The sequence below is a fragment of the Malurus melanocephalus genome, unplaced genomic scaffold (assembly GCF_030028575.1).
Source record: "Malurus melanocephalus ecotype Western Australia unplaced genomic scaffold, MMel_1.1 scaffold_543, whole genome shotgun sequence".
Classification (NCBI taxonomy): Eukaryota; Metazoa; Chordata; class Aves; order Passeriformes; family Maluridae; genus Malurus; species Malurus melanocephalus.
Window position 1 is genome coordinate 157307 of NW_026623775.1, and position 15794 is coordinate 173100.

The following is a 15794-nucleotide window of genomic DNA, read 5'->3' on the forward strand; positions in this document are numbered from 1 at the left end:
TGGGCAGTGGTCACTTCACTGAGCTTTGTGCCATGGCAAGGACACGGGGACCTTGGCAGGGTTTAAGRAATGGAGTCGTGAAAGATGAAAATCTGATTAAAAACTAATTTAGGCCTTGATTAATCTGAGCATTTAAAGATGTGCCTGAAATTCGGGGTGCCAGAGCCCTGTGGGCATCGAGAGGGTTCTCCCACATCTCTAAACACTCACATAGGTGTCTGTGCACACCCATCCTCCGTGACCTGTGAAACACAGTGACCACATCCACACCATCTCAAGGGTCAAACTGCCCCAAACCATCCAGATATCCCAAAGGAGCCCTGCTGGCCTCTGCAAAGCACTGTTGCTTCCTCCTGGTTGAGCCTGGGTATCCCACAAGGGGATTCTTCCATTCCCATCAGGAAATCACTGCCTCTCTGGAAATCATTCACCTCRTTATTTATTATTTACACCTTTGGATGCTTCTGAGCTCAGCTCATTTTYAAGAATTCACCTCTATTTCACCTCTAGAATTTTCACCTCTATTTCTTATCTTTCTTCCAGAGAAACCATCACCGTTCACCAAAAAATAGAACACCAACTCTTTTTGATATGGTCAATAAGCTTGGGCTCTTTTTATTCCTCATTTTTATTTTAAATAAATATATGAAAAAGAAGTTTGAAGACTTTTGCCGTCTAATACGATATGTTTACAGTCTGCAGACAGACCACGACTGCATCTCAAGCAAATGCTCTTGCAAGCAGTATGTGTCTGACACAAAGCAGTGCAATTTGTTARTTATGGATTGATCATCTGGCTACCAGCAAACTTGGAAAGCTGTCACATACAGTGGTTTTGTTTYAAGCTTTAAATACAGAATTGGGATTTGTCTGGATGGTGGATGAGCTCTGGATAACCACACTGCTGTGCAGCCCTGAMAGAATGTGTCCTAACGCCTGGCTCAGGATGCTAACTGCAAGAACATTGGAAACTCAAAGGCAAATAAAACCACGAGTGTGTTTGTGCCAGCAGAAGCTGGTTGGTTTGTTACTCATTSAGCATCAGGTGTCCAGCAAGATGCGTGAGCGCTACAGACAGAGTTTATTCTTGGCAGTCATCGAGAAGAACGAGCATTTATCGCTGAATAAACTCTGATTTTTGACTTTCTCCCAAACTCCAGCTCCAGGGGGGTTTTTTGGAGCTGGCTGTGTGGGCTCTCACCATGCCAGGAGAGAGCAGAGTGCTGTCACCTGTGCTGTTGCTTCGTTTTGTGTGTTTTGCTGACGTCCAGGTGTGCATTTTTGCCTTGTATGTTTTGCTGATATCCAGGTGTGCATTTTCACTTTGGGTGTTCATTCTGTTGACATCCAGGTGTGTATTTTTGCTTTATGTGTTGTGCTGATGTCCAGATGCACATTTTTCCTTTGTGGATTTGTTCTGCTCATGTCCAGGTGTGCATTTTTGCCTTGTGTGCTCTGCTGATGCCCAGGAGTGCATGTTTGCTTTGTGTGTTTGTTCTGCTGACATATAGGTGTGCATTTTCGCTTTGTGTGTTCTGCTGACATCCAGGTGTGCATTTTTCCTTTGTGTGTTCATTCTGCTGATGTCCAGGTGTGCATTTTCACTTTGTGTGTTCTGCTGACGTCCAGATGCACATTTTTTCTTTGTGGGTTCGTTCTGCTCATGTCCAGGTGTGCATTTTTGCTTTGTGTGTTCTGCTGATGTCCAGGTGCCCATTTATCCCTCCCTCCCCGATTTCGGGAGTGCCCCCAGGGCTCAGTTCCCAGTGTAGATGTATTTTATGGGGGACCCCTGCCCATCCAGGCCCAGGCTGTCGCTCTCGTTGAAGGCGTCGCTGTCCCCGGAGCGATTGGCGCTTTTAGCCCGGCTCAGCCGCGCCTGCAGCCGCTCGTGYTCCTTGCGCAGCTCCGAGTAGGAGTGCGAGAAGGTGTGGAAGATGGAGGTGGCGGGGAAGGACATGATGAGGATCCCGCTGAGGATGCTGCTCAGAGCCACCATCTGCCCCGGCACGCTGCGCGGCACCATGTCCCCGTACCCCACGGTGGTCATGGAGATGATGGCCCACCAGTACGAGGCGGGGATGCTGGTGAACTCCAGCACCCTGCCGGATTCATTCTCAGCCAGATAAACCAGCGGAGAGAAAAGGGTGACGGCCACACACAAGAAGAGCAGCAGCAGGCCGAATTCACGGGTGCACTTGCGCACGGTGAGCCCCAGAGTCTGCAGCCCCAGCGAGTGCCGCGCCAGCCGCATCACGTAGAGGATCCTCAAGGCACGCAGCACCCGCAGCACCAGCCCMACCTTCTCCAGGTACGTGCCGCCCCCCAGCCTCTCCTCCTCCTCACCGGGCTCATCCTCGGAGAAAATGAGCGAGGCGTAGTAAGGAGAGATGGCCAAGATGTCGATGATGTTCAGGGGGCCTTTGAAGAACTGGCACTTGCTCCTGGCCTGGATGAAGCGGAGGCAGAACTCCAGWGAGAACCAAGCCACGCAGATGGTCTCGATGACAAAGATGTAATAGCACTTCTGGGAGCACTCGCCCTGATGGGGAGCATGAAGAGAAAGAGAGAAAAGAACAGTGCTGTGAGCCAGCAGACAAAAACACGCAGGGAGGAGTGATATGGAGCTGCCTGAGTCACTGGAGCTGGAGATAAACAAATCCCAGCTCACAGGGACCGGGCAGCTGTTCTTCAGTGATGGACAGAGAATACCGAGCACCTGAAATGTCTGAATAAACACATCTGATTCATTTGACTATGCTGTGAAGCCTACACAAATTAAACCCACCTATGTATAAAGTCCAGGCTGTAAGTCCTGAACAATTCCCACTTTTGCAGCACTTGGGAGTAACAAGTGTTTTTGTTCAGGCAGTGGTTATGGGATTGGCCAACAGAGGTTCACCCCTCCTAACCCTCAGAACTATTTCACTCTGCAGCACCGTTTGGGGATTTTTCCWTTYTGCACAGCRAACTGTCGAGCCCATATTTTACCTCGAAAATGAAACACCACAAAAGCTCCCGAAGGCTTGGCCCTGGCAGAGCTCTGCCCTGCAGTGGCTCCATCTGCAGTCGGTGCTGGAGTTGGTGGATGTTTGCAGAGCTGCTGAGTGGGCTGGAGGAGATTGCTGCACTCAGCAGTTGTGATTGTGCTGGGTTGTGCAGTGCTCGCTCTTTCTGAGCCCTGAATTGTTGGTTCAGTGCAGCCTGGACCAGCACAAACCTGCCTCTGGTCACTCGAGCAATGTAGCCTCTGAATTATTCATTGCTCCCTTCCAGATTTATTTCATTTTTTRTTAACTGGGCTGAATTTCCGGTACATCTGGTATTTATTTACCTTTATACCTTAGCAGGAGATATTGCACTCAGATCATCACATGGCTTTCCCTATTCCTTCCTTAGAAAATAAGAAAAGAAATTTTGTKTTCTGGAAGAAATTTTATTTAAGCTTCGGGAGTTTTAGCCATTAAGATTTAGGGTGCCTTTTGAACTGAGTATGAAATTTCAAGGTGTAGCATTGTAAGGACTGGATGGAATATTTTTAATTCTTGCCACTCTCAGTGACCTCAGWATTCCCTATGGAAATTTATATTTACTTAGAGAAGGTAATTTATGCTGTCAGCATAATGAGAACCTGCTCATTGACTTCACATTGGGAGATGGATTTGATCCCATGAGTTTGGATGTGAATGTTTTATATATTAGGAACATTTGTATATATAATGGAATGCACCTGTTTTGCTTTATATGGAATATCCCCTTTAAACCTTCTTCCTCCTTTTGAACATCCCATTCAAAAGCAGCAAGTATTGAAGTAAGAGGGTTTTTTTTTTAATAATGATTTTTTATTTTTATTTTTATTTTTATTTTTATTTTTATTTTTATTTTTATTTTTATTTTTATTTTTATTTTTATTTTTATTTTGGTGGTCTTTTTACAGCACCACAACATCAATCAGTGCTCAGCCTGTCACTGACTTGGATGGGAAAACAGTTATGACAGGCCCAGTAGTGAGTGTGTAACTCTTGCTGCTTTATTCATCCCACAGATTTACTTTTCTACAATGCAAGAATTTATCAGGATTTATGGAACTTGCCTCCAGCAGAAATTCTACAGCCTGTGATACAAATGTAATAAAATGAGTGCCTGGTATTGATCTTCTGCACGAAATGAGCATTTGGCTCAGCAATGAATGAAACAATATTTTGTATATAAAAAGATAGGCACTGAGCCTGATGCCTGAAATATTGAGTGGTTTCTTAGATTTACAAACCACCTCAAAGAAGCAAAGGAGTTGTTTCAAACTCCTCTGCCACCAGAGATAATCAGCAATTCAAGCTTCYTTTTCATTATTCCCCTCTGGTGTATAGGAGAGTGGCTTGTTTTCCGTGTTCTCTTCAGTGCTGGAGTTTATGGTGTTACTGTGAGAATGCTCATTTTAGGATAATTCTGCTAACTTCTCTTTTTTTAACAGTTGATAATAAAATAGAAGAGCAGCAGTACTGAGTCCAGTTAGCCCAGTGCCCTGTTCCAGCAGCTTGAGGAAACGTGCCCAAAGCAACTCTGTGGCTTCTATTTCCCACTCACAAAATCCCARAATGGTTTGGGTTATTAAACCATTAAAGGAGGAACCTTAAAGATCATGTTGCTCCAAACCCCATCCARCCTGGCCTTGGATACKTCCAGGGATGGGTTTACAAAAWATRAATKTATTCACTAATTKTGARTTCCAGCTAAATGTGCTTGAGATATGTGCCACTCACAAGATCAAAAGAGATCATTTCCCGGCCTCTTTGTTTGCCAGGAAACATTAATTAGAGTGTAATGACATCTAGGGTAATAAACAAATTCAGATCCCAGAGTTATGCAGCACTAAACTAACTTACAACAGGTATAAATCTCATCTGGTGAAAATAATATCTTTACATGCATCAGTAATTTTAGTAATGCCCAGGGAGACTGAATCAGAATTTCTCCTGCAGAATATATATCTCATCTACCCATGCTGGTTTCCAGATGCTGCTCATTTTTTTTATGTGTTCTAGACAAGRAAAAACTTTATCATTATTAAATAAATCTATGACACCACCAAGGACCTACTCTTGCTCCTTTGGGGTCTGCTCTGTGCTGATCATTTGTGTTCCACCTTTCTGCATTCTAAGACACTTTACAATTAAAAACTTGTTCTGAATCATTACCTGATCCACCAGTTAGTGTCTTCTGCCCAAGATTTACCCCCATTCCTTTTACAGTGAGTATTTACCCTTTACCCCCTCTTAATCTGAAGTACAATGAGGAAAGAAATCAAAATGTTCCCATTATGYTGGGAGTGCAGTGCTGCAGCTGAGTGAGGACAGAACTGGATAGATGCCAGCTTTCTGTTCTCAGTGTGATTGACTCTAAGTGGGAGCTCATTGGCAGCAATCTGAGCCTGTTTTCTGTGGTTTTCTGTGCAATTTGGGATTTCCCAAATCTATAAACAGGGTGGGGACAGAGTGTAAAACAAGCAAAGCGACAGCATTTCCTGTGACCTGTGCCTGCCAGTGAACCCTGCTCAGGATGGTGTCAGGGATTCTGARTGTTCCTTGTGCCAAAGAATCTATTCCCAAATTGCACAGCAAAAGTTCCTCCACCTTGCTAATAAGCACAGCTTGAGTAGTAGTATATGGATTATTTCAGAATTATATTGTAGAGTTCCCAATTTCCAGAGCTTTAGAGTGGAAATCAATGTTTACATCAGCACAAGGTGTGGATGTTGCTTACACAGCACACTTGTGAGAGAGGCATCTCGTGTTATTTATGAAGCCAAGCTGGTAAAAAAGTCCTTGAGCCTGGCTGGAAGTCACGGGTGAACCACTGTGTGCAAACACTGCTGCTCTCAGGGTGTGTTTGTGGGAACCAGCTGGCTCATTATCATCATCATCATCAAACAAATGAGCCCTGGGCTGAAGGGATCCAAGCCCGGTTCCCAGCCAGATCTGCCTGGGATGAGCAGTGACTGGTGCTTGGTCACTCAACACAATGGAGCCAGAACCAGGCAGGGAAGGAGCTCCCAGCTCAGCTCATTTGCTCCAGAAATGCTTTAGGATTTCCTCTCTATTTCCATGTCTCTGTACCCCTGTGATCCTTCAGTGTTTAACTCCAGACTCCACAGRCAGTGCTGAGCTCCTGCTCTCTCATTTTTACACAAAACAATTCCTCTGCAGCCCCAAACTCAAGGACACCTCCCTGGGCCAGGCCCCAAGAGATGGAAACAACAGAGAATTGGRGGARCCARSTTGGAGTBWWTGACTGCATTGGCTGCAGCTGCAATTGGAGGATTCAGCCCCGATGTGCAAATGGACAAAAGTGAGAAAGGGAGAAAAACCCATGAGCCATTGTCCATTGTGGGCGTGGGACTGCCCTGGATGGCCCTGAAGGTTCTGCAATGAACACAACTGCTTTGGATTCTCTCAATTCTGTCCAGCCTCTGCTTTAGGGAGCTGATTTTAGGTATCACTGAAGTGCTGAAGGAGTTTCCCTACCCATAGGACCTGCACTTTCCCAGTAAAGGATGGGCTGCCAGAACATCACTGGTCACACCAGGAATGTGCCCAGCTCTGTGGCCAAGGCCAGGAGCTGATCCTGGCAGGGGCAGGTTTGGTTTGGCTGTGCTCAGATCGTCCCTCTGGTGCACACAGGGCTCTGTGGCCACGGGCCAGTGTCCACCCGAGTGGCAGCAGATGGCACCAGCCATCCCGACCTGCCTGCTGCCAGGCTGTGCTGTCCAGCTCTTATCCCAGCAGGACTGCTCTTCCTGCAGCCTGGCCCTTTGGCCAAAACCAGCCATTCCTGTGTGTGCAGGATTTAGGAGTACAAGCGGCAGGGATTTCCCTGTCTCAGCCCGAGGTTGGTGTTTCCTGGGATGGTTTCTGGGTTTGTGTGTGTTTCTCTCACTCCTGGGTGGTGCAGYCTGCTCTGGAGCTTCTCCCTGAGAAATTCCCTCTGTGGGGAAACACGAACCAAAGGGACAGTAGGAACAAATCAAATTCAGATTCTCCAGACTGACTCTCACMGTGTTTGCAGACTAAGGACTCGAGCCTAAAAGTTAATGGAAACATTTTATTTTAGSTACACCTCTGCCTTAGAGGGGATAATTATTTGCTGGRCACAGAGTAATAATTTCTTTYTAACGTCCACATTAACACAATACCAATATTAGTTCAGTTCCCTGGGCTTCTTGTTGCTGTCACACACCCAAGGATGCTCTAGAGAGGGGTGAGGTGGGGCAGGGGCAGAGCAAGACCTGGGGGCACAAACTGGTGATGCCAGCGGGCTCCAGGCTGTCCTCATCCCTCTGGCAGCAGGGAACGAACAGATCCAAAGGAGAAATCCCTTCTGGCTGCAAAGGGATGGCTGGGTCAGGARCTGTGCTCCCTGCATACCTGAGCTCTGGGGATGATGCAGCTGCAGTGCTGCAGGTACTGCTGAATCACCGCGGCCGCATTGGCGCTGCTGTTGGAATAATTAAACCGTGCTCTGCTGAGCCAAACCACGGCCAGGGAGAGCTGGAAACCTCTGTGCCGTGGATTTATGGCCTCAGACTACAATCAGAAGGTTACAGCCTGCTGAGAAAGGGGCTCTAACCTGATTTAGGGAGGGAGGAGCTCGTTAAAGCAGCGCTGTGTGTTCTGAGAGCTTGTGCTGCTTCATGGGGAAGAAACCTGGACTCAGGAAAACAATTACTACAGCTACAGCATTTGAGAGGACGAAACTAATATTGGTATTGTGTTAATGTGGACGTTAGAAAGAAATTATTACTCTGTGTCCAGCAAATAATTATCCCCTCTAGGGCAGAGGTGTRCCTAAAATAAAATGTTWMCATTAACTTTTAGGCTCGAGTCCTTAGTCTGCAAACACTGTGAGAGTCAGTCTGGAGAATCTGAATTTGATTTAAAGCATTTGGTGACACGAAAGTGTTGGTGTTGGGGAAAGGTGTGAAAGAATAAACTTTTTCTTGCTTTTTCAAGTAAGAGATCTAACAGACTTAATTTTCTAACTGTGAAGGGCAGTATAGTCAAAATGACAAGGAATTTATCTGGGGATTGGGAGGAAAACCTTCAACTGGGAGTCAAAGCATTTGCCCTGTTACTCTTTGCTTCTTTTATCATTTTGTTGTAAAATCTTTGGTGCAGAAATTCCTTCTCATTGTAACTCAATTGAACAGGGACTACAGGGGGTCCCAAATATGGCTGTTATAAGGGAAAATACTCATTTAAAACTGTATTTTAAAGACTAAAAACCTAAGCTAATAGGAGCTGTGGGAAGGGATTAGAGGCATGAATTGGTTTCAAACAGAGTTTTCCAGAGATGCAATGCCTCCAAGAAAGGGAACACCCATCTTCCCCAAAGGTTTTTATGAAATATTCACCTGTGCTGAGCCCCTTTGGGTGAGCCAGGTGAGGGAAGTGAGCGAGCTTTGGTTCTGTTGTGACTGTTACAACCTTGAAAACAGTCAGAGGGGAAAGAAATGCTGATGGCTGGCGAGGGACAGTTGTGCTGGCACCCTGCACAACAGCTGGAACAGCTGGAACAGCTGGGTGTCCCCCGGGATGGCGTGCAAAGCTGCTGGGACAGAAGTGGATGAGCATAAGGCAAAGTAATRATGTTTAATTGTGCTTTCAGAACCTYTGGAGAGCCTGGCAGGATGCTGTCMCTCCCTGCAGGGTCAGGAGGTTGTGCAGATCTTATTTTGTGTGGCAGGGAGGGTGAGCTGGGGCACAGATGGCAGCAGTGGCCACCCCCGCAGGATGGGAGAGCAGGGTTTAAGTGATGTGAACTTTCATGGCAGAGTCAGTGCCAAAATGTGCAATTCTGGGTGTGGAGGCCTGAAAAAATGGTCACTGATAACATGGAACTCTGAAATCAGATTTAACAGAAATTTGTTGTTTCAAGGTCAAAATTCCTGGTGTTTCTGACCTCAAAAAAAGGCAGATCCCATAAAGCAATAATTTATAAACATATATATCAAAGCCCCACAGGGCTTGAATATTCTGATTTCTGTTGTTTAATGGCTTTTTATTTAATCTTTCTCTGATCATTAYGAATTTAACTAATCCAGTCTGCAAAGCACATAAATTAGCTGGGTTCTTCTGTGCTGAGCACACCTAGACCAGGAGATTTTTGGTGCTTTAGTGAAGCACATTTTCCTACTTTTCTCACTGATTAAAACGCTCAGAAAAAAATCCAAATTGCACTGGATTCTTGGATAATTTAGGAGAGGGATTGTTCACAGAAAGTGACCTGATAAGAACCCAGAATGAAGTGCTTGAGCAGATGCAATAAAGCCAAATGCAGCTTTATTTTGTTCCAAGTAATTTCAAGTCATATGTGTGCAGCAGTGTATCTATAGACAGGCATGTGCACACACATTTGGAGTCTTACACTTGTAAAAGAGCATTACATTTCCTTTCTCTTTACAGCAAAGCAAATCAATTCATTTTTTCCCCTCTGTAAAGTAAAATTATTCCAGTTTTAAAAAAAACTTGGTTTTTGGCAGTTTCTTCCAGTGTGCAAGCCAAATATTCTGGCTTCAGTATCACGCAGACAAATTCAGCAACATCAAGAATTGAAAAAAAACTAATCAGGGCCTCCAGAARAATGGTGTAGAATAAAAAAGTAATAATTAGAAAGTGGTTCTAGATGTTAAGTACYGGGTTCTTTTCATCTGTCCGTGTTTTCTGGATTCTAAGTGCAACGAGAGACTAAAAATTTACTCTCTGAAATGGAGTTTGATTTTCACATAACTAAATGATCCCAGGAAAAGAAGTTTAAAAAAATGATAATTCTGAGTTTCAAGACGAAATCATCGCATGAAATAAGAGTGGTTGCAACTAATGATGATTTCATTAAACAATTTCAAGCTTCTCAAGATCAGTTAAATTCAAAGACAAAAATCAGTAGTAACAAGCTCAGGGAATGGAAATATCTGGGGTTTTTTTCCTTCCCCCTGACCTTAATTTGTTGCCTTCCCAAGTACAGACCTTGCTGTAGCCTTTTTGCCGAGTCATTTCTCATGGGGACGCCAATTTTAGGGACTCATTAAATGAAATATCTCATCCTAAAGAAAGTCCCATGAGTACTTCAAAGTGCTCTCCCTCTCCAGGCTCTTCTGCAGTGTTTTATTCCATGTTTTTGTGGTGTAATGATGTTTTTCCTTCGGGTGAGATGTGCTGAGTGTTCCAGTGACACCTCTTGGATCCTGATTGAAACTCTTTTGTGGSACTGGGACTTTCAGGGGACTTTGATGGGACTTCTGCTTTGTCCCTAGTGGGATGATCTTAATCTTTTCATTTGAGGTTAATACTGGTGAGTTTTGTCACTCCAGCTTGGTCTCCAGCTCAGATTTGCAGTTCTCTCAAGATTCCTCTGCAGATCAATAACAGATTTCCTCACCTCCAAATTTGCCTCTTTTTCTGTCTCTACTTGCCTAGATTACTGCACATTGATGCCAATAAATATGCTTTTTTTTACCAAAAACAGCCTGATCTCCATAAAGAACAGCTGCAAATACCCTGAACAAGGTTGTATTTTCCTGGAGAATGTGATAATTCCATTGTTTTACAYCTAAATAACAGAATTTCTTACTCACGACTCCTCTTTCCTTAGCCTAACAGAAGATAAAACCTTCTGTACATTTATTTAATGGTCAGACTTAACCTTGAGCTGAGTACAATTTTGCTGAACTTTTGGCTCATCCTTCACCTGGGACTGCACTCTCTGGATTGTAATTCATGCATGTGTGATATAAACTTGCAGGATTGTTTATCCAAACCTCTGTGTTTTTCTTCCATCTCTCTAAAGAGGAGGTTCCTAAATGACATTTTCTGGGGTGTTAAAACTCCTTCTGTATTTCACTTCCAGCTGCATTCCCGTGCCCTCCCTCCTGCTGCCCGTGGCTCTTTCCCTCCCCTTTGGTTTCCAGGGTGACTGGGTTTCCCTGATGCAGATGCTCTCCTTGGCTCTCTGCCATCCCTCTCCCGGAGACAGAGCRGAGTTTTCACTTTCCCTCGGATAGGGAGGACTCCTGCTTGCTCTTCTGCCTGCCCAGGCAGCTTTTCTCCCTTCTGAGTAGACGTGGTTTAGCAGCTGCTGAAAGGATCTGATGTGCCTGCAGGGTGGGATCAGCAGCCTCTGAGCCAAGTGAGTGAAGTGGAAGTCACCTTGCATTATTTTTTATTTTTCCTTTTTTTTTTTTTTTTTTTTTTTTTTTTTTTTTTTTTTTTTTTTTTTTTTACTCTGATCCTTCTGGTGCTGGAGTCCAGCCAGTTTTCACTCTCTTGATGTGGCTGTGATGAGGAGAAACAGGACTCTAGGGTGGTACATGTGCAGCAGAGGTAAAGCCTTTTTTGTCTGTTTTTCAGGATGGATAAATTCAATTTTCAGTGYTACTGACATTGGAAAATAGATCCTTGCAGCACTTTTAGGGGCATTTGCCACAGAGTTTTTGCCAAGCTTTAACTCAAAAATTGATAAACCTCAGGACAGGGCATCTTTGGATTCAGGTGTGGAATTGCAGGTGGTTCAGAAACTTTGTGAAGGAATTGGACTGTTTTCTGTCACTGAGCAAACAGATACTGAGTCATCTTTGTGTTCAGCCCAAAAAGCAAAAATTTGAGATCCTGCATGCCTGTCCCAGGTTGCTGGTAAATGTGGCCCCATCCTGGAATCACTTTCTGAGSTCAGTGAACAGTTTTGAGCCTCAAATCCAGGCAGAGTTGCAATTTGCTAAGTATGACTCAGCTGCAGCCAAGAAGTCCTRATTTTAGTCAATTAACTTCATGGAGTTATTTTTCCAGTTAAAATATTATTTTGAGATCCCAGTAAGAAAATCTTCATTGTTGCAGAATGTAGGGATGGAAATTTAGGGATGCAAAAATTGCTCTTTAGTATTTCAGATTCTCCGCTTTTCCACAAGGCAGGAGAATTTTGTCTCATTTTTTCCCCTATGTCTCCTCTGGCAAAATGTCAAATAATTCAAAGAGCAGGACTTTYAATACCCTGTTCTGTGCTTCGGGGGCACAATGACAAAGTGCGCTGGGCTGCTGCTGTGAGTGTGAACTATGGAATGTTTCCAAATATTTGGACAAATGTGGTCCTAAACTCAAGTTCATCCTTCATCCTCTCCCCTGCACTTTAAACCATCCATCTTTTGAGGTTTTTTTCAATGCACTTTGCTTGTTTTTAAAGCAGTGATATGTATGCAAATCTCCCAGTAGCTTTATAGGAAATCCAGGAGCAGCAGCTCCATCATAATCCTCAGATGCTTTTCCTTCCAACTCAGTTAATTCATTTTAAAACACAACACCTCACATCTAGCTCGTGTGCTGGCTCTTTCTGCATGGAACTTGTTTATAAAAGCTTTTTTTTGCAGTGGTTGGGAAATGAAGACAAAAAGCATGGAGCCACTTCCATTAACAAAGTTAGTGGGAAGCTCTTGCTGGAGCAGTTTGTGATGTTTGTACATCTCGCTGCAAGAAGGATGTTCTATATTTAAAACACTTCCTTGGAAGAAGCACTGGAACAGAGTTAACAGCTTTTCCTGTGAACACAGCTTTTCCTTTTTTTTCAGCCAAGAAGAAATAGCTGAGGAAGGCTGCAAGAGGAGCAGGCTGATTCCTGACAGGTTAGAGCCCTCCTGAGCAAATGGGAATGAATGTCCAAGGGTTTAAACTGGAACAGGGAATGATCCTGGATTCCAGCATTCCAGCCTTCTGAGCATCCTCAGTTTCATTCAAAGACACCAAATACCAGCACAGATTTTAACCATCCCAAAGCTGCCATGGCCAAGGGCTTGAGCAGTCAAATAGACACAGATTTTTGTGTTGTGCACACCAGGCTGTGCTATAAATGTGAAAATGACTTTATTCATCAATAGATGACACTCGGAGGAGTGTCTCACCTTACAGCAGGGRTTGGGGCAGGGACAGATTTCCTCAGCACTTTTGGAAGGACTATTTGTAAATGAAGTGCAGGATTCATTACAGAGATTAGTCAAGGTTGTTTGATGAATTTGGGCATTACCACATCTGAAATAACTTTGGATCCTTACTTTCCTACGGTTTATTATAACAAAAATAAATCTATCAAGTGCTGAAATATTTACAGCAATGTTAYAGAGAAGATCCTTCATGTGTGATCYKGGCTTGATTTATTTGCCCTGAATTAATGTGGATGACTCCTCTAAGAAGGGTTTAAATGCAGTTCAGGCAGTGTTTGGCATTGCTCCTCCAATGTGTACATATATATGGGGCAAACACAGAATTCTTTTATCATGGAATTGTGATTTTTAGAGGCACAGATTTTATGTATCACCATGTGCAAAAATACTTCATCTGCCTCTCATCCTTCAATCTTTATGCAACTACTGAAATGTAGCATATAAGATTTGATGAATATTTCTTCCTCTTTAAGGATCTGACAGTTTGATCACAAGGGAAGATACCCAGCTGTTTTGAAAGTAAAGATGTCAGAGGGAAATATTCCTGCAGCTGATGTGTCTTAAGGAGAGATTGTTTGTAACCAGGGAGTGAAGCATCTTGAAAACTCCACAGTGTCAKTTTGAGAGTCTCGGTGCTAACAAGTTAATCTCACACTGGCAGCTGCTTCCTAAGGAGGAAAACCAGTCCTGTACTGGAGAGCTGAAATATCTGTTCTGCCCAAAAGCTTTCTTATATTTTYRCTAAAATTTTATACCRTATTTGTTCCCATTATGCTTAACAYGCTATCACTTGAAAATGMTATAACTAATTTAAGCCATTTTCACGTTTTCTGTCACTGTTTCATCAATTCTGTGCTTAGACCAGGTAAAAAGGACCCACTTACCCTGTCTTCYTCAGCTCTCAAGTCTGGCATTGTGCTCACACAAAGGCTTATAGCTGTGGTGGCCACGAAGAGGATGGAGAGGCAAGCAAAGACTTTGCCCGGCAGTCCCGACTGGGGATTTTCCACCATRTCTCTGAGCCTGTTCATGAACTGTCCAAACCTGGTTTTCTCATCCAAAACACACGAGGCTTCCTTGCTCCTCCGGAGCTCCTCTTCTTTGCGTATCTCGGCCAGCTCCTGCAGTTTTTGGAACAGCTTCCGAAAGCAGCAGTTCTCCAGGTTGGATTCCTCAATGCCCCAGTACCTCAGCTCCTCCTGGAAAGACAAGGCACACATATCCCTTAAGAGCATCAGCTTCCCCGCTGCCAGGAAGCTGACAATCATCCCGAAAGCGTTGGGGTTCCGGTCGAAGAAAAACTCATGGGTGTCTTCRTCGTAATCGTCACACAGCTGAATGATCTCCTCGTAGCTGCTGCAGAGCTTCAGTTTGCTCAGTCTGGTCAGGGGAAAYTCGTCCAAAGTGCTCCAGGGCAGCAGGTACTTGATGCCCCCAACGTTGATCATGATTTCTGTCTTTAGGTCGGCGGCAGAGGCTTGCTCAGGGTGGTAAATCCTCCTGGCTCGCTGGTAGTGGACCCCTTTGACRGAAGGGGTTTCCACGCAGATGGGAAGGAGGTGGCTCAGGGAATTGCAGGAGTTGTAGCTAATGTTACTATAGTCTTGGTCGCTGCCTCTGGAGAGAATAGGCATCTCTGGGAGTTCTCACCGGGACATCCAGAGCGGCATCGGAGCGGGGGGAACTGTCAGCCACAACAGGCAGCAAGGAGGAGAAAACATAGCAGAGGTTACTGAGAGAGAAAAGGAGTTTCCAGCCACTTTCCTCAGTCACAAAATTGATGAGTGCCTGTTTTGTAAGTAAAAGTCACCTCTGCGCTTCTCCCTGGAACCTGCAGCCTGTGAATGAGCTGTGCTTCGCAGCCTCATTGGTTGTCTGGCAACACAGGCACGGAGCACAGCTCCAGCCTCATTCATAATTATCGCATCACCGAGGGTCGGGAGCCCGCAAAACCCAACGGGAACACCTCGGGCTCTTCCCCAGGAGGGCTCGGGCATCGCCGGGTCGGTTTTTCCGCTCGTTGTCGCTTCGCTTTCTTATTTCTATAAACCCTCAACCRCGCGCTAACTCAACTAAGCTGCTTAACAGTTATTAGAGACGGGGTGGCAATCACCTGCCATCAGCTGGAAGTTCCTAATTTCTTTAACCGGACTGYTCAWAAMGCGATCCCGCCGGCGCTCCCCGCAYGCCCGTTCTGCCTCCCGGGGGATTGCGGGGATTAGCCGGGAGAGGTTCACAAAATTCCCCGAGTGGGGAAGAGCTGTCTGAACGATGACTATTCTTATCAACCCGGCCTCGAGCAGCTGCGAATTGCTGAGAAGTTAGAGGAGAAAASTTTGTTAAAGCGGGCGGGAAGTGTTTTATCAGCTCGGAGCGGGGCAGCGCATCAACCACTCCCCTCCTCCTGTCGGGAACGAACCCCTTGTTCTGCCCGTAGTTTCTAGAGATTAAAAAGCGCTCCTTACCGCAGGTCAGCGCACTGTGAACATTGCTGGAAGTTGCCCGAGGTGGCCGAGCCCCGGGGCGGGGGCAGATGCCGGGATCCCCGCGGGTCGGGCTCACATTCCGCACTCRGAGCGGGCTCCGGCCGCAGCTCCTGCGGGGATTGCCCGGTGTCGATTGCACGGAAAATCGCTGGAGCACCCTGGAGCTGGCTGGCTGGCTCCTCTTCCTCCTTCTGTCCTCTCCTGGAAGGGGAAAGCAGCCGCGTGTGTTCGTGTAACATATGTTGTGCTGAGGGATGCTCTGCGGTGTCCTGCGGGGCAGCTCCTGGGCTGGGGCTGGCTGGTGGAAGGTGCCGAGGGAGAGCCGCTGGTTC

General features: G+C 45.4%; 1 protein-coding gene across 1 annotated transcript; it reads right to left on the reverse strand.

Moving 5' to 3' along the window:
- Positions 1–1610: 1610 nt before the first annotated feature.
- Positions 1611–14649, reverse strand: KCNG4 (potassium voltage-gated channel modifier subfamily G member 4). Its single transcript, XM_057381973.1, has 2 exons — positions 13861–14649; positions 1611–2542 (listed from the first exon to the last, which is right to left on the reverse strand). The coding sequence occupies exons 1-2, from the start codon at positions 14608–14610 to the stop codon at positions 1757–1759; spliced, it is 1536 nt and encodes a 511-aa protein (XP_057237956.1). The 5' UTR covers positions 14611–14649; the 3' UTR covers positions 1611–1756.
- Between the last annotated feature and the right edge of the window lie 1145 nt (positions 14650–15794).